The sequence below is a fragment of the Carcharhinus amblyrhynchos genome, chromosome 14 (assembly GCF_965287045.1).
Source record: "Carcharhinus amblyrhynchos chromosome 14, sCarAmb.v2.hapA, whole genome shotgun sequence".
In the NCBI taxonomy this organism is placed as follows: Eukaryota; Metazoa; Chordata; class Chondrichthyes; order Carcharhiniformes; family Carcharhinidae; genus Carcharhinus; species Carcharhinus amblyrhynchos.
Window position 1 is genome coordinate 49598625 of NC_137337.1, and position 19675 is coordinate 49618299.

Sequence of the window (19675 nt, forward strand, 5' to 3'; positions counted from 1 at the left end):
TGGTTCACTGATGTCCTTTAGCGAAGGAAATCTGCCATCCTTACATGGCCTGACTTACATGTGACTCCCGAGCTAAAGCAATGTGGTTGACTCTCAACTGCCTCGGGCAACTAGGGATGGGTAACAAATGCTGGCTAGCCTGTGACTCAGTAAGAAATCTCACAACACCAGGTTAGAGTCCAGCCAGTTTATTTGATAGCAATCCCTCAAGCTTTCGGAAACAGTGTTCCTTTGTCAGGTGTGTGGAAGGTTCTGATCAGAGAAGGGCATATAATGTCACACACAGTTTACAGAATACTGATTAGAATGCAAGTCTTTACAGCTAACCTGCTATTCAAGGCTTAAAGATGCAGACAGTGTGAGTGGAGATAGCATTAGCATAGGTTAAAGAGATGTGTATTGTCTCCAGACAGGACAGTGAGATTTTACAAGCCCAGGCAAGTCATGGGGGTTACAGATAGTGCGACATGAACCCAAGATCCCGAACATCGCTCGACAATCACCAGGCAAGACTGTTCCCTTCTTGTTGGCGAACACTTCAGCGGTCACGGGCATTTGGTCTCTGATCTTCGGGTAAGCGTTCTCCAAGGCGGCCTTCACGGCACACGACAGCGCAGAGTCGCTGAGCAGAGACTGATAGCCAAGTTGCGCACACATGAGCACGGCCTCAACTGGGATCTTGGGTTCATGTCGCACTACCTGTAACCCCCATGACTTGCCTGGGCTTATAAAATCTCACTTATTGTCCTGTCCGGAGACAATACACATCTCTTTAACCTATGCTAATGCTATCTCCACTCATGTTGTCTGCATCTTTAAGACTTGAATAGCAGGTTAGTTGTAAAGATTTGCATTCTAATCAGTATTCTGTAAACTGTGTGTGACTTTATATGCCCTTCTCTGATCAGAACCTTCCACACACCTGACAAAGGAATACTGTTTCCGAAACTTGTAAGATTACTATCAAATAAACTGGTTGGATTGTAACCTGGTGTTGTGAGACTTCTTACTGTGTTTACCCCAGTCCAACGCTGGCATCTCTACATCATAGCCTCTGACGCCCATGTCCCATCAATGAGTGAGTGTGTGTGAGAGAGGGGTTAATGTGTTTGTGTGGCTGCACATATGAAAGAGAGGGGTGAGTGTATTTGTGTGGGGTGAGTGTGTGTGTGAAAGAGAGGGATGTGTGTAAGAGAGAGGGGTGAGTGTGTCGATGAGAGAGAGGGGTGAATGTGTGTGTGAGAGAGAAGGATGAGTGTGTGCGTGAGAGAGAGGGGTGAGTGTGTTTGTGTGGGATGGGTGTGTGTGTGAGAGAGAGAGGGGTGAGTGTGTGTGTGTCTATGTGTGAGGGGTTGAGTGTGTGGATGAAAGTGAGGGGTGAGTGTGTGTGGGAGAGAGAGGAGTTGAGTGTGTGGATGAAAGAGAGGAGTGAGTGTGTGTGAGAGGGGTCAATGTGTGTGTAAGGGAGAGGGGTAAATGTGTGGATGGAAGAGAGGAATGAGTGTGTGTGAGAGGGTTGAGTGTATGTATGAAAGAGAGGGGTGAATGTGTGTATGTGAGAGAGAGAGGGATGAATGTGTGTGAGAGAGGAGTGAATATGTGTGAGAGGAGAGGGGTGAGTGCATGTTAATGTGTGTGGGGATTTTCCATTCCCCCGCAGTGTGTTGAGGTGGTCCACCATTGGCTGGCAGCGGGATCTTCTGGTCCCACCATTGTCATTGGGTTTCCTTTTGTCTGTATGGAACAGGCTTGATGGGTCAAATGGCCTATTCTTGTGCCTATTTCTTAAGATATTGTGATCTTACTATCTTATTAAAATTGTAATGTAACAACTGGATTGATTGCTGACAACTTACATTAAATATCTGAGAAATAGCTCCACTATTACAATTTCTTAAAGTATCATTGAATTACTGCAATGCCTTTTCACTTAAGAGAATAATTTGGGAGAATGAAAGATGTCAGGGTAGATTTTCCATTCCTTCATCTGTCACTAGTTTATTGGACAGAGAGTTATGGCATTGTGCTTGTTATTTATTCATGTGAGCAGTAAGGTTGGACAAGGGCTCAGTAAATATAGTTTTGATGTAAATACTAACATATAACAATCTTTGAATAGCAAAATGTGGGCTTGGTTGGCAGAATCTTCCTTGGCCCACTGAGGCAGATTTGAAAGCAGGAGCAGGAACAAATGTTCAGATTAGAGTATTGGGTCAGCGGGATGATGTATTCTCGCCTTCAGGTCATGTTGCCGAAGGCTGAGGAACAATGAAAAGGCTACCCATGCAGTAGCAAACATTAACCAATAATAATGAGCATTCGGAGCCTAACGACAGGATAGGATTCTGCTGAGTTCTGCTAGATATTGGAGTGGACTCTGCTGAATACCAGGACCAGCAGATCCATGGAGGCAGGCTCCCACTTGCAGACCAAATACCCATCAGAGCTGAAGTCTCCATGCCCCAATGATGAGGTTGCAGGTGGGAATGACCAAACCTGTGGTCCCCTCCAAGAAGGAGTTTTCCCTTTGCTACAAGGCTAATAGCTTTGGTCCTCATCATTTTTAAAATTGATGTCTTCTATTCACTTCTCTTCTCATGCACCTGCCATCCTTCCAAATATTCTCATTGCTCCTGGAGCACCCAATGTGCCACCCTAAATTGGATGACGGACATAGAGGTGGGCCAAATAGGAGACTGTTTCCACAACATTGCACCATGGCACATATTGCAGACCTGTGTGGAATAATGACCTAGAAATGTCCCCAACTGCTGAAAACTGTTAGAATACCAGATCAGAAAACCCAAGGAATATTATGAAATCAGACTAGACCCCAACAGTTTGCTATTTTGGTCTTAACGTAAGGATATGCTGTTTCACTCCAGGCATCTTTCTGCTGACACACTGGGAAGTTTTTATCAAACAAATTTTATTTAACAGCACAGTTTGACTATAACAAATGAATTAAATTAACTTTTAACAATTGAACAATACTTAAACAAGACAAGATATAATTCTTAAGTGCTAATCTCTCACTATGAGTTCCAATTCAAGCAATATTCCTCTTATACATTTAAACTCACCTTTAAAATCAGTTAGGAAAATGCAGGTATACTTGCTTATACTTAGGTTAATACTCCTCGACCTTTCAAAACACTTCTGGAGAGAGCAAGAGAGAGAGAGAGAGACCCTACTTCTTTCAAAACCAGGCAGTAACGTTATTTTAAAAATAAAAGAGACACTGTTTTTCATTGCAAGCTGACCTTCTCCCATTAGACATGACTCTGTATAGCTAGTCCGAAATCCCAGGAGAATCTAAACAATCTAAACAAACAAAAGATCCATTAACTCTACAAAGAAACACATCCTAGCAAAAATAAATCATTATCCTGCTCTCAGCAGTTGAGCTGCATATTTTCCTCCATAATCGACTCTTCTAACAAAACACTGCCTGTTAAAGCCCATCTTTGAGGGCAGCACAATGGCACTTTGGTTAGTCCTGCTGCCTCACAGCACCAGGGACCTGGGTTCAATCCCAACCTTGGGTCACTTACTGTGTGGAGTTTGCAACTTCTCCCCATGTTTGCATGGGTTTCCTCCAGGTGCTCCGGCTTCCTCTCACAGTCCAAAGATGCGCAGGTTAGGTGGCTCAGCTGTGCTAAATTGCCCCTTAGTGCCAGGGAGATCAGCAGGGTAAGTAAGTGACGTTACAGAGATAGGGACTGGGTGGGATTGTTGTCAGAGCAGGCTCAATGGATCGCATGGCCTCTTTGGCTCTGTAGGGATTCTATGATTCTAAACCTAAAATACATGAGAATAATACATTATCATCACATAACAAACAATTACAATCACTGTAAGATTCAACCCCATTTTTTGTTTATGTGACTTAAATTTTGGAGTTCAGTGAACACATTTGAGATTGTGATATGAAGAATTGTTGAAATAAGGGAGCCTTAAGAAATAAGTAATGAAATATTGTGAAAAAGGCATTATCTTAAGGAATCAAATAGATATTTTTGGTTGCAAAATCTTTATCTTTTAATTGTGCAGCTAATTACATTTTTAAATGAATCAGTGCTTCCAAGCTAATATTACTGTTCAAATTCAAATTTTTGGCATATGAAACCAAGATTTTAACATATAATTTTGTTGAACAATCTTTATACCAACACTAAAGGATCAGGTGGATGAATATGACTTGGCCATGAAAACATTCCACTTGGATCATGAGTATGACATGGATGAGGAGCAAGAACGTTTGGAAGAGAAAGCTGCAAAGGTATGAATCACCTATCTTTAATATCTGACACAACAAATTCAAGGTTCCTTTTTCAGGAACTGAAAGGAATTATTCTCGTGACGCTTGCATCCAGGAAATGGCTATTTTGTCATGGGCAGAAGTCAGGAAAAAGGAATGGAGATTAGTGTCATTGGGTCTTTGTTCCTTTCATATTGCCTTGAGATTTTAGAGGTACTGTTGGGCTGGGGCTAGAACAGAGCCTGCATCTGATTCTGTCGTTGGATTTATGTCTGTGATAGGCACAGGCCTGTTGGTACAATGCAAATGATCACTAATGGCTTACAGACTTCTTTTCTCATTTTCCTATTAGAACAGCATTTTGCCCTGTTTCTAGATCTCTGCTAACTGGAGAGTGTGTGGCGGTCTTGGAGCAGTTAAATGTTAGATGTAAAATGGTATTTTTTATTCTTTTCCTGCAATTTTTTGAAGCAGTGGTGTCTTTGCTGCTCTTGGTGCTTTTAATCAGCAGCCTTAGGCTTGATCTAGGAATACCAATGAACAGCTGAAACCTGCAAGTTCTTTCTTATCCTTTATGCTGAAGGTATTGGGAGGAGTGTATTAGCATGGGTAGAGGATTGCTTAACTGAGAGAATGATGTAGAGATGCCGGTGTTGGACTGGGGTAAACACAGTAAGAAGCCTCACAACACCAGGTTAGAGTCCAACCAGTTTATTTGATAGTAATCTCACAAGCTTTCGGAAACGGTGTTCCTTCGTCAGGGGTGTGGAACCTGACGAAGGAACACCATTTCCGAAAGCATGTAAGATTACTATCAAATAAACTGGTTGGACTCTAACCTGGTGTTGTGAGACTTCTTACTGTAACTGAGAGAAGACAAAGAGTTGGGATAAGAGAAGCATTTTCAGGATGGTAATCTGTAACTAGTGGAGTGCCACAGGGATTGGTGCTGGGGCCACAACTATTTACAATATATATTAATGACTTGGATGAGGGAAGTGAATGTACTATCGCCAAGTTTATGGATGACACAAAATAGATGGGAAGAAGGCAATTCTCTGACCTTGCCGCACTGTTAGTAGATCACTTAGATCCCTGAGAATAGCTTGCAGGCCCGAAAATCCATTTTGTACCCGGCACCAAGCAGTTTGCGATTCTTCTGGCCTCTTTCTAATGGCTCATTTGTACTTTGACAATTTTACAATCCTTTTCCTTGTTCTGTGGCCTTGCTCCCCCCATCTCTGTTATCTCCTCTAGTCCTACAACCCTCTGTGATATCTACTTTCCTCCAATCCTGCCTTCTGCGCATATACGGTTTTAATCATCCTTCATTGATGACCTCACCTTCAACTCTTTGGCCTTTAAGCTTTGAAGTGAAATCTGTCAGCTTTTCTGTCTTTTCTTTCCCCCTTTAAGATGTTCCTAAAATGATCTTTGATCAAATCTTTGGCCCTTTTTCCTGATATCTTCTTCTGTGGTTCAGTCACAAAACAGTTTTTTATTGCTAACAGTTCTATTAAGTATATTAGGATGTTAGTTAATGGTGCTTCATGGTTACAAATTGTTGTTGTTATACGTAATAACATCTGTTTTATTTCAGGGTAGGACACTTTTCAAAAAGCACAAATCCTTTCCAGATCTACGAGTCCTCTCCTTTTATTCTTCCAATGAATCATTTGGAAACAATAGCTTCCAGGTATCTTTTACATTTTGCCATATGGTCATACATGATCATGAAATATGTTACAAATTTTAAAGCGTGAATTTTTTTTTACATATGTGTATAATCTATTTTGACAATAAACATAACAGAAGATATCCATTGATTGAAAGTGAATGCTGCTTCTATAATTAGAATATTTTCAGTACATAATTTATCAAAATCTTTAAGTTAGTAACTTGGTTTTATGTTTTATATGGACTGCAGAGGGCACTAAAATAAATGTAACATTTTATTTTGCTTGAAATTCAGATAAAGACTCCAGAAACCACTGTATATCGTCCTGAAGAAAAGCAGAAAATAATTGTATTTATCCCTTTAAATAACACTATTGTCGAGCCTTCGATTGTCAAGCACAGCTCTTTACCAAACCTCAGCTTCATTGATGATAAGTCTGGCCTGACAATAACTGCTCCTTTTCAAACTCTGATGAAGGAGGTAGAACACCAGAGGCAACAGTTACTTCAAGCATCATTACAGGCAACTGTAGAAAGTGAAGATCTAAGAAAGGAATCACAAAACAGTATAATCAGTGAAACTCCTCAGCTCCTGAAATCACTGTCACCAATCAAATTAGTTGATGAAAAACAACCTGCAACCTCGGTTTCAGAATCAAAACGAGTTGTCAAAGGAACCAAAAAAACAAAGCGCCAAAAGAAGGTTAAAGCTTATATGAGAAAACCATTACCACGAACATTAGCTTATGCTTACAGAAAACTTGCGATGCCTGCAAAAGTTCTCAAAAGGTTTACTAATTATGATTTTAAGAATTAGTAAGATATTAGCAAAACTGAACTTTCACTATTGTATAATTTATAATTTAATGTTTTAAATTCCCTTAAACAGATCTGAATCTTTGCCTACATTAGTTGGCCTGCCTGTCATTGGTAGAAAAGGACCTCGGCCTAAAATTCTCCAGCGAAATTTGAGCCTTCCATCCCTATTTGACTTTGAAAGCTATGCAAACAAGCAAGGAGGAATTCCTAAAGGTGTAGATGTCAGAGAGTGGGTCAGAGATATCTGGAACGTATGGTTTGATGAAATCTACCCACCATCAGAATCATCCAGTGAGCCATCTCTCTCAAAAAAAGATAGCCCTTTGTCTCTGAAAGGAAGAAAATCTTCTGATTTGCATCCCAACCTGACCAATGTTGAACTGCAGAATATACAGCTATCAGATGAAAAGAAAACAGCAGTGCATCCTGTGGCTGTGGAGTCTGAAGTCATTCGGGATGTCTTGCAGTCTGCACTTAGTGAACTAACATACCAAATAGCCGTAAAGGGCGAAGCCACCGCATTCAATTACTGCCGCCGAGGAGCTGTGAACAGAAGGTTGGGACAGTTAAAATCAGCCATGGAAGATTTAAACAAAGTAAGTGCACACAGAACTGAAGATGCTAGATTTGTAATGATCTTGTTGGAAGCTGTTCTGTGTTACTGTTCACACTTTCTTTAGCATAAGAAAAGTTAGTTGAGAATTAAGGGAGGAAGCGAAAAACTGATTAATTAGAAATTTGAAAGCAACTAAACTCTACATTTATCTCTAAAACACCAAGCATTATTTCTCTTTTGGATGCACTTCCATCCTTCCATTGTTTTATTTATTTGCTGATAACTCTGATATAAGGATCTATGTCTATTTTAAGAGGTTAGTGATGTTGCAATAGCTACCTAGATGCTTTCTTATCATTAATTTTTCACTACGGCTGGGATTTTACTGATTCACCCTGCCCATTGATGGGCGGAGTGAGCTAGTTAAAAAAAAACGAGAGTTGAGAAATCAGGATCACGCCCGATTTCTCAGCTCTCACAATCTTAAGAGAGAAGAATCAGATTTCTGTACATATGCAGTAGCAACCTCTGCAGTTGCTATTGTTCATGTGCAGGCACAGAGGCTCAATCCACTGTCTGTAGCAGCTAGAAAGGTCTAGACCACTTTTCCATGCACTATATACACAAGATTGGGCATGAAAATTCACCCAAAACCAGATCTGCAACTCTTTCATTTTCACACTAGCTGGACACTTAGAATCATTCTCGTAAAATTCCACCCTATATGTTTTCATCATGCTTATCTGTTATGCTTTTCTGTCATTAGCAAACTTACCTCTTGATTTTACTTGCTTTGTTCTAGTTCCCCAAGTTTCATTTTCAAGGTACTTGGGCCTAGAAATGTAGCCATGCAGCACATTTGTTCAGGCACTAAATGATCTCCTAAATCTCTTAAGTAGCATACAAACAAGCACATGACCATTAAGAGTTGGACCTCTACAACTCAACATATTGGTAGTAGCCAAAATTTCACTATAGTGCCTATACATGAAACAGGCAATAACCGCTTTTAATGTGCAAATATGGGGCGTAGTGCTTGTTTGAGGCCTCCAGTTGATTGATTTTCCCTAATGCTCAAGAAAACCAGTTATATATATGACTTAAAAGAGACCTCAGAAAGACTGCAACTAACAAAAGAGAGTTTTAACTTATTTCAAAATGAAGCTGGAAGGAGTAGGAATGCTAACTCTGATCACAAGTTCAAAGGACATGGACCATTCACCCCAGCTTCAGAACCACTATTGATATGTCTCTTCCCAAGTTCCGTTCGCCACCTTCCCCCACTCAACCTCCATTGCTGCCACTACCACCCTTCCGGCTGACCTTAATTCCCAAATCTAGTTGTTCTCTTTCCGTGTCACCCTCTTCATCAATAACCTGAGTTCAGTTGTCTTGCCAACTGATTATAGAACCCTGAGGTGGGGTTTTCCAGCCGCACTCATCCTAAGACAAATTGGAAGATTATGGCCTGAACCATTGAAGTTTTCACCCTTATTCACCTTAACGTCATCAGATGCATGTACTGTGACTTATCACAGTACAGCCAACATTTCTAATATCTTTTATTTATCCACTTTAACCCATCGGGTATCTCAACCGCTTCCTCTTTCACTCTAACTTGGAAGCGTCTTCTTCCTTGATAAAGACAGATAACAGTATTCATTTAGTACCTTAGCCATGCTCCTTTCTGTCTCCTTGTATAGACCTCCATATTGGTCCTTAATTGGTTCCATTCATCGTCTTATGGTCATTTTACCATTTATATAGTTATGTGTAGAATAGATTTTAATTCATTTAGACCTGTTGTCACCCCACTGAAATTGTCCCTCTTCAAATTTATTAAATATGTTTTAGATTTCTCCTTGTCCTTTTTCATGGTTAAACTAAGCCCTGTCTCAAATTTTCTGGTTAGCATCAGAGAGGGGTGTCTAATGCTGACTGTGATTTAATCCACTCACTTGCTATTTTACACAGGAGAGTTCAGCTTCTTCTGATGCTGGCCCCAGCAGGGATGAATACAGTTCAGTCATTTGGCGAGTGCAATTCTAGCGTTGCTATTTTCTTGTCATGAACTGAAAACACACCCTTCAAAGTCTGCATTAATTTCATTGACTTATAGCATTTTAAATTCAGCTGTCAACCCATCACTGAACAACCTTTTCCCACTAACGATGCTCATTCTCCTTACCTTCTCAATAATTTTCAAACCCCTCTCTCATCCCTCCCCCACTCATTGACAGTGTTCGCCGCACCCCTCAACAGTGCTCACACTCTCCCTCACCCTCAGCAGTATTCACCCCTTCCCTCACCCCCTGATGATGTTCCTAGCCCCATCCCATGAAAGTGCTAACTCATCTCAATTCCCATGAGGGGCAGGACAGGAAAATTCCACAATCATAGGTTGCTATCTTTTCTTCGCTCAAAGCAAATATATTCTGTCACTGTCTCCTACAGGACATCCTCCCACTCCAGCTCTGTGATATTTTCTTGAATTATTACAGCCAACCCTCCTCCTTTCTTTCCTGTACAGAACTTAACCTTTGTAGCTGATTAGTACAATATGCCTTTAATACAATATAAAGTTCTTATTGCTATGAAAACACAATATTAGATTTAACATAATGGGAAATCTATTTGTGCATATGCTTGTGTGTGAATTTCTATTGAAAGATATGGACTATGCTACCTAAGAGAGGCAGGTACTCTCTCAATATTTAAGAAGCATCTGGACGAGCACTTAAATTGCCAAGACATAATAGGCTATGGACAAGTGCGAGTAAATGGGATTAGTTTATATTTCATGGTCAGCACAGACATGGTGGGGTGAAGGGTTTGTTTCTGTGCTGCATGACTCTGTTGGATGTGTTAGATTCATAGTAATGTGTGGACCTTTTTAACATGTATAAATCCGTTAATTTTTGATGGAATTACTTATTAAATTTGATTACTTTAATGATTCATTTATAATGACTATGCATTTCATTAGTCAAAATAAAATTAATAACAGTTCCATTTGAATAATAATTTAATTGCTTTTGATTCAGGCTATTAGATTAGAACCACTGTTGATTGATGCCTATTGGCAGAGACATTTCATTTACCTTCTTCAATTGAATACATCTGATGCACTCGATGATCTAAATTTTGTGCTAAAACACAACAAAAATCATGCAGGTATAATAATTATTTATTTCCTATTTTTCAGATTTAATCAGAATTATTCTATTCAATCATGTGTCCAACTGGAAAATACACATTTAGATATGAAATAATGTAGGATCTATAATTATAGATAAATATACATAATGCCTCTAGCATAATGGTTAGATTCAAATAAATATTATCCATTAAATTTTGAATAATATAAAAGAAATAATTTTAAGCATGATGTAGTTTTGTAAAATTGCAATTGTTCATTCGAATTTTGTATTTTCATTTTGCATTTCCCATCATTGAAATGAACTTTTGTTTCTTATGTATGACAATTTAAAAATGAATTGAGTGTACATAAAGTTATTTACTATGCTATCCACTTTTTTTCACTGTTAGATGCTTACACTTCAAGGGGAGACATTTATAGAGACAGAGGGGACGTTACATTAGCAATCATCAATTATTCTCAGGGACTCAAGTGCAGACCTGATGATGATGTCCATTTTAAGAGAGCTGAGATGCATGAAAAAGACAATGATTTGCTTATGGCGATGGAAGATTATCAAATGGTAAATTTACTTGCTTTTAATGTTATTTCATACATAGAAGTTTGTTTTCTTTCAGCAAGTGGGTATGATCATGATCACATAAATTTGTTAATTTTAATTTAGATCCAAATTTTCTCCGGTTATTTCTCCTGTTAGTTTTGAACAGTGTCATAAAATCAACAGAATTTAATGACTAGCAGTTTTGAAATGCTTTCACTTTATGATCGTCAGAACAAATAGAGATCTGGTGAAAGAAAGTAGCAGGATACAAAACTGCATACAAAGAGTGGGGGTGGGAATTTCCAGCTGTGGTTGCCCCAAAACTGGAAAATCCTGCCTGAGATCAATGGATGTTTTCATGGTCTGCCCCTTGCCCGCTCCAATTCCAGCGGAGGGCGGAATGGGAAAAATCATTCTTAGGGGTTCAAATCAGTAAAAATCATAGAATTACTACAGTGCAGAAGGAGGCCATTCAGCCCATCAAGTCTGCACCAACTCTCTGACGGAATATTTTATCTAGGCCCACACCCCTACCCTATCCCCATAATCCCACGAATTTACCTTGCTCATCCCGTCATTCCATCTTGGGAAACTAAAGAGCAATTTATCCTGGCCAATCCAGCTAACCTGCACACCTTTGGACTGTGGGAGGAAACTGGTGCACCCTGAAGAAACTCACGCAGACACTGGAGGAATATGCAAACTCCACACAGACAGTCACCCAAAGCTGGAATCAAACCCGGGTCCCCGGCACTGTGAGGCAACAGTGCTAACCAGTGTGATACCATGTCTCCCCATTACAGGTGATGAGCACGGGGTGAGGATTGCAAAGTCCGCCACAACTATGGAAGCCAGTATTATTGGAGGAAGTTGAAGAACTATAGGAGGAAGCACCACCTTCATTTCTTGAGATTTAAAGTGTACATTTGGCACATAGACATTGTGAGAAGGAGTGCCAAATTCTGTTTGGAAATAAAAGCACCACCATCTTGAGGTGCCACAGTAATGGTGTTGGCTCAAAACAAAAGTAGCAGTGAATTTGATGGGGAGGGGTCCGTGGCAGCATGGGAGGAATGCCTGGCTGGGCAAAGGGATTGCTTCTGGAGGTCCCCTCCAACTTGTTGGTGCTGCAAGAGTGAACACACATCAATTTAATAGAACGAGGAAGGCCTCCTTCAGAAGAAACCTACTGAAAGGCAATGCCTTTATTAGAACTGTTAAAGCAAACTCAGAACTCAGTGGCTTCAGGTAACAGTTGCTGTATCTCCAGAGTTACACATTAGAATGTAGACTTTGTAAATGCAGGCAATCATGAAGGAAGCAGCATATATGACATTCTGTCAATGAAACCCAGCCATGTGTTCATCAGAATTGGAATTCATAACAGGCCAAAGGGCACCAACTCATGGAGAAATAGTGAAAGAAAAATTGGATCCAGGGCTCAGTTCTCCCTTTGTCAGAGTCCAAATCCAATGGAGGAGGCAAGGAGGGAGAGGTAATGCCGAGTGCAGTTCCAACACGCCTGAGGGGCATGGTCAAGGGGAGCCAGAGCATGGGCCAGGGTCAGGAGGAGATATCTAGACAATGGAGATGACTCACAAGTTTTACGGTTTATCGTCAAAGAGCCTTTTACTTACAAATGACTGCCTTTGACTTTGAGGTGATCGGTGTGCTCAATTTCCTTGCCTCTCAGTCACTCCAGGGATCAACAGAGTGGCATCTCTGAGTCCGCAACACATCAATGCATAAAGGAAGTCACTTTTGCTCTTTACAGGAATGCCAGTATGTCTGCAGGATTGGCTGCTTCAGGGTAAGGGTACCCCTGAAATGCTGGTTGATGGCATTGGTGCGTCACCTTCAGTGTCATTCTGAGGAGAGATACAATACTGCTCACTGCTCCACACGCTTCTTTACAGAGCAGACCACTGGGCTTCTGAAGATGCATTTCAGATGCTTGGATCATTCAAGTGGCTCACCACAATATACTCTCAATTGGGTGTTTCCTGCAGCATTGCAGTGTGTTGCACCCTTAACAGTCTGGCAATGCAAAGAGGTGGTCCTTTGCCAGAGGATCAGCTAGAGGAGAGCTTATTGAAGGCTTAAGATCTGGAGTCCCAGAAACCTCAAGAGGCTGCTGAGGGTCAGAATGAGCACAATGACTTTGTGGAGGAAGGACAGTGTGGGAGGTATGCCTGTGACATTTTAGTTACTGACAGATTCCAGAAAGAATAATGTTAAACTAGGGCATATGACCACATCATTCTATACCATGCATAAAAGAAAATCGTTGTGGTTGTTGGAGACCATTCATCTCAGCCTAAGAATATCAATGCAGGGGTTCCTCATGGTAGTGCCCAATGTCCAAACATCTTCAGCTGCTTTTATCGTCTGGCTGATGATTGGACAATGTTCAATATCATTCATGACTCTTTCAGATACTGAAGCAATTTGTGTCTGCATTCTGCAAGTTCAGATATCCCTCTCGTTAAGGTCTGAATTGATCATTATTGGCCAACCAACATTTCTGGGCAGGGTGCTGCTGCCATTGCTTCCCTGCCTCCGGCAAGATCTCCTGGATCTGGAAATGCATCAACCTTCCATCCCCTACCTCACAACCTCCAGGTTTTCAAGTGGTCATATCTTGCTGGACAACATTCTGGCTTGGGCTAGAATGACTGTGAAAACAGGAGAAATTTTCATCGTTTTTTGGGTCACTTAAAAATCCGAATCTTACCTGACTTAGTCAAAAATATCTTGCCAAGCTTGGAATCCACCAGCAAGGGTAGTGGGCGGGGCCTAAATCACCCGAAAGCCGGCTGTTAGCAGCAGCGCCACTGTGCGTGTGTGGATTTCTGTCACTGTCTCTCCTCGCCTTCCTGACCGATCACCACCTGCCCAGTTACTGCAGGGCACTGCAACCAATTGCCACCCTTTTGCCCAGATTGATGACCACCTCCCCTCCCCTACCCCTGGCCCAGACCGATCGCAGCTGAAACCACCAACCCGCCCTCCCACCGATTGTTTTTGCAGAGTGGCAGCTGTTCCCCCACCTCCCCCTTCACTGATTACTGTTGCAGAGTGGACAGTAGTTCTCTACCCCTACACTGAATGGCCTGCACCCAGCCTGGCCCCGCCCCCTTCTTTGGACCATATGTCGTCCTCGCTGGGGAGAACCTCCACCTGCAAGGCCATAGAGGCAAGTGAGTCTGGATGATTCTGTCCTGGGGCCCACTTGTAATATACTTTTAAATTGTAATGCTATTTTAAATAGCATTTAAATATAATCAGCCTCGTGAACTTTTTGGGTGCGAGGCTGATCTCGCTGATATCCATTGTTACTATGATCACGAGAGGTGAGAAATCCAACGTGAACCTGATTTCTTAGCTCTCATACAATCTTACTGGCTCAGCCCACCCATTGGCCAGCAGGGCACAATGGTAAGATCACCCCCTGGCTTCTTCAGCCCCCTCCCCTATCTTGCTTCTATGGCTCAAAACCCTACATTGATGACTAAATACTCCAGTAGAACATCTCCACAATGACAGTTTGGTTATTGTGAGGACTGTTGAAGTTTTGAAAGTAAAACTTTGCTACCTTGTTCAAGCAGGATGCCCATGGGTGCATTGCATGAGTTTCTGATGCTATGTTTTCCAGGACCAGGATTTAGGTGAAGGTTTAAGTTTAATCTTAAACTTAAGGTTTAATGTAGGCTTACATTAACACTGCAATGAAGTTGCTGTGAAAATCCCCTAGTTGCCACACTTGGGTGCCTGTTCGGGTACACTGTTGGAGAATTTAGCGTGGCCATTGCACCTAACCAGCGTGTTTTCGGACTGTGGGAGGAAAGCGGAGCACCCGGAGGAAACCGATGCAGACATAGGGAGAACATGCAAACTCTGCACAGATAATGACCCAAGCTGCGAATTGAACAGTCCCTGGCACTGTGAAGCAACAATGCTAACTACTGTGACACCGTGCCACTCGAGTGTACTTTTCTGATGAAGTCAGTTGAAAAGATCAGATGCTTGGCTTTGCTGTTCTGCTTGGCTTCTCACTGGTACATGGAGTCATCAACTGCTTGCATTTGTGATCAAGGCACCCCAGTTGAAGGAAGAACGAGAAGAAGGAACCCGAGGTGCAGAAGGAGGAGGAGTGCAGTGTGGTCGAGCACTAGCAATCACACACATAGCTGCACAATGCTCAGGTTGGCCTGATTCTACCATGATTAGACTGAGGCCATCATCAGGCAGCAAATTCATTTGGCTCCCACACTTCCCAGTACAAAGCAATCCCACAATCAACAATTCATCCCTTTCAAAGATACCTATTACTTTTCTTTAACTTTTGCTTTATCACAAAGCAATAAGTCAGCAGCAAAAATGGACAATATGGAAAACGGAACCAAATATTTAAATATCATTATGCAGAAAAAATACAGAAAATTCACAAGTTAACACTGCTTTAAACTGTCATTTTGTTACTCTTCTTTTCTCGACTATACCTCATGAAGGCACTTCTTATCTTCAGCAAAGGTAGAAGCAGGTTGCTCATATTTCTGCTCTGACTTATTTGATGCTCTGACCAAAATCCTCAGAGTTTTGAAGTCCATGAGAGTTAACTCTCAATTGCCCCACCTGTACCTGAGTAGGGAGAGACTTAGCCATCAGGGAAAGAGACAGTATGTGGGACATAGAATCTGAGATGAGAGTGCTTTAAGCACCCTAATTCCATGTCTCATTTTTGTTCTCATGGCCCACACACTTTTCCTATTAGAAATGAGCTGTGAAGCACTACTCTGCACTTCAGTACATCACTGAGGGGCCAAAGCTAAGCTTGTAGTGTTTCTGCAGCATTCTGCAAGTCATTGATGAGAACCAGCATGCATTCAGTTGACTGCCTTGTCACATAATTCAATGCAGTTTGCCACTCTTCCTGTGGATGTAGATGGTGCAAAGGTCTGAAACGTAATGGCATTCTGATTAAAGATGGACCCCTCCATTCTCTCACCAGCCATGGTGGTTAGAAAGGCTGATAGACCTCATATATTTTCAGCTTCTCCTTCAGAGTTGTTCTGTTCATTAACAACAAGTTATACTTTATCATGCCCTTAACACATGAAAATTTCCTAAGGCACTTCTCAGGAACATTATCAGTGTAATTTGACACAAGCCACGTCAAGTGACACTAGGGCAGGTGGCTATCAAGCTCAGTCAGCAAGGAGTATCTTAAAGAAGGCAATCAGATAGACAGGAGGAGAGGCTGGGGGAGGGTATTCTAGAGCTTCAAGTCATGGGAGCTGAAGACAAGGCTACCAATGGTAGAGCAATTAAAATCAGGATGCTCAAGAGGCTAGAATTGGTTGAACACAGATATCTTGGAGGTTTTTGAGACTGAGGTGAGTACAATGTTAGGGACGCCAAGGCCATGGAGTGATTTAAAAACAAGAATGAGAAATTTAAAACTGAGAGCCTGTGTAGGTCAACAGGCACAGGATTGATGAGTAAACAAAACTTGATGCAACTACAGAAACAGCCATCAGCGTTTTGGATGAGAGAACAAGGTGGAAGATCAGCCAGACTGCATTAGAATTGTCAGATCTTGGGATAAGAAAAGGTTTGGATGAGGGTTTCAGTAATATGACCTGAAGCAGCGCCATGGCTGAAATTGGCATGTCATGGACATGGATATGGAGTCTTAAGGATGGTGCAGGCAAGTGGTCCAAAGCTCAATTTGGGTCAAAAATGTTGACAAATTTGCAAATAGTTTCATTCCGCTTCAGACCATTGGCAGGGAGAGGAATGAAGCTGGTGTGAACTGAAGACATTGGCCTCAATATTCCCAATAATTTACTGGAGGAGATTTATATCTTTGGTAATAAATTATTTAATGATGAAAACTGTATGAATTCATATTATTTGTTAAGATTGTTTCTAACTCCTCAACTTGTGCTGTACTCATGTTTATACATTTCCCAGTCAAGATTCTGCAGAAGAGTTAAACAAAATCTGAATGAAAATTGGACAGTGCATATAAGGGTAGCACGGTGGCACAGTGGTTAGCACTGCTGCCTCACAGCACCAGGACCCAGGTTCAATTCTGGCCTTGGTCACTGTCTGTGTGGAGTTTGCACATTCTTCCTATGTCTGCGTGGGTTTCGCCCTGGTGGTCCGGTTTCCTCTCACATGCCGAAGATGTTAAGGGTTAGGTTGATTGGCCATGCTAAATTGCTCCTTCGTGTCAGGGGGATTAGAAGGGTAAATACATGGGGTTACGGTGACAGAGCCTGGGTGGGATTGTTGTCAGTGCCGGCTCGATGGGCTGAATGGCCTCCTCATGTACTTTAGGGATTCTATGATAATGAAGATAATTTTTCAACATTGCCATTCCAGCAAAAAGCATCACTGGGGGTCAATCGGGAATTTGACTATATTACATATGATTCGGCGATCAGTAATTCAGATGGTCAGAAAGTCACATGCAATATGTTTTCAGTCGGTGAGACTCCCCACCAGCTTTACAAAGTTAGAAACATATGCTGATCTATATTACCCAATGCAATTCAGACATGGAATCATGCAAGTTATATTAGAAAGTAAATTAATGGAGATGCAGTTTTGAAAACAGAACAATGTTTGCAGAATGGGCTGAGAGTGCAAGATTATTTTGAAAAGTATGCTCTGAAATGTATCACTTCTTCAGAAGCTGTGTTTATTCATAGCAGTTAATATTATGAATGTAATATATTTTGCTATTAACTTATTAGCTTAATTTTATATTTTCTTAAAACAATTAATTGAACAAATATGGTAAATGCAGGAATACTGTAGCTACAGTTATCATGATATGGCCTTTTATATACTTTATTTTAGGCTTTTACATTAAACCCAGAAAGAACAGATGCTATGATGAGAAGTGGTTTATATTATTTTGAGAATTCCAGCTGGCATTTAGCAATTCAAGTTCTTACAACACTAATCAAAAGGGATCCAATTAATGCTAAGGCAAGGTAAGCTACCTAGAAACTACCATTGCAATTGATTTTTACCTGGGTTCATCCAATGATTCACTGTAACTTAGATTGAAATCTGCAGAAAATCAAGAATTCTGTCATGATAGCGTTAAAGTTTTTTCCCCAGTGATTGATTGGGAACTCCTTGTGGAAATGCAGTGGCCAATGTTAGAAACAATATGTGAGTTTTTCTTTTTACCTTCTAACTTGTGTGCAAATCAGCCCTACAATGCAGGAGGAGAATGAATGATTTCATCGAAAGTTTATTTATTGGTCACAAGTAGGTTTACGTTCACACTGCGATGAAGTTACTGCGAAAACATCTTAATTGCCATACTCTGGTGCCTGTTCGGGTACACTGATGGAGAATTTAGCATGGCCAATTCACTTAACCTGCGCATCTTTGGACTGTGGGAGGTAACCAGAGCACCTGGAGGAAACCCACGCAGACACAAGGAGAACGTGTAAATTCCACACATACAGTGACCCAAGCCAAGAATCGAAACCTGGTCCCTGGTGCTGTGAGGCAGCAGTGCTAACCACTGTGCCACTGTGCTTCCCCAGCACTACCAGCATAAGTGAACCTTCTTCTCACTCCAAACTCACCATCTCAGAAGGGCATCAAATATTCTAAATTTTATAATCCACAGAGATGTTACACACGATCAGTAGAAGGAACATCAGCACTGCTTGCCTGACAGCCACTTTAACATTACCATCTCCTGTAACATCCTACACAAATGGCATCTTAATTTGTTGTAAGAAGTCTCACAACACCAGGTTAAAGTTCGTTAAGTCTAGTTGATAGTAAACCCACAAGCTTTTGGGGTTTGCCTTTCGTCAGGTGAATGGAGAACTCTCTGCTCACCTGATGAAGGGGCAAACCCCAAAAGCTTGTGGGTTTACTATCAAATAAACTTGTTGGACTTTAACCTGGTGTTGTGAGACACCTTACTGTGTTTACCCCAGTCCAACGCCGGCATCTCCACATCATCTTCTGTTACCGGGGAAGACTGAGCACAAAGCAGCATGCATGCTGTGATTTGTTCTTTCATTCATGATGCTCACAGTCAATCCACCTGTCAATACCAGGGCACGATCTTCCACGATACGAGGGAGTGATCCCTGACCAAAGGGAGAATGCTGGAATTGAGGGCACTCACTCCATATGAGGATCAGGTGGCAGAGCTGCATGATGAGGACTGAGATTGTTCCTGCACAGAAGATCAAATTGGCTCCATCCAGTAAGCATGTGAGGGTCCATGCAGTAGACATTGGCTTTATGCAGACAATAACTGTGAATGACTCCATCAATTGGAGAGATGCCACTGTCTGGATTTAGTTTCAGCTTCAGATGATCAGGTGACTAATGATTTTCCTTCTTGCGCCGCTTTGCATGCGGCTATAAGTTCATTGATGTTTGCAGCGGCATTCCAGCCACTTGAAGGCTGCTGAGGTCAGTGAACTGTTGGTGCAATGCTGGAAAGGACTGTGCCATGTCTACTTGCTTCAGATTGAATGCAGTGGAATCCTCATACCATTACTGAAAGGCCATATGCTCCATTGGGTGTCTAGCCTTCCAAGAGTGAGGCCATTGTCATGCATGAATGTGAATATTCATTTTGACGTTAGTAATCTTCATTGAGAAATT

The 19675-nt window shown here is 41.5% G+C and overlaps 1 protein-coding gene across 1 annotated transcript in view; it reads left to right on the forward strand.

Annotated features, from left to right (window-relative positions):
* ttc6 (tetratricopeptide repeat domain 6) overlaps window positions 1-19675 on the forward strand; it is a 268411-nt gene that overhangs the window by 110236 nt on the left and 138500 nt on the right. Inside the window, exons 11-15 of the mRNA XM_080201905.1 lie at window positions 6234-6727; window positions 6828-7353; window positions 10358-10487; window positions 10863-11035; window positions 17885-18021. Coding sequence (XP_080058031.1) covers window positions 6234-6727; window positions 6828-7353; window positions 10358-10487; window positions 10863-11035; window positions 17885-18021 — 1460 coding nt within the window. The remainder of the gene's footprint in view (window positions 1-6233; window positions 6728-6827; window positions 7354-10357; window positions 10488-10862; window positions 11036-17884; window positions 18022-19675) is intronic.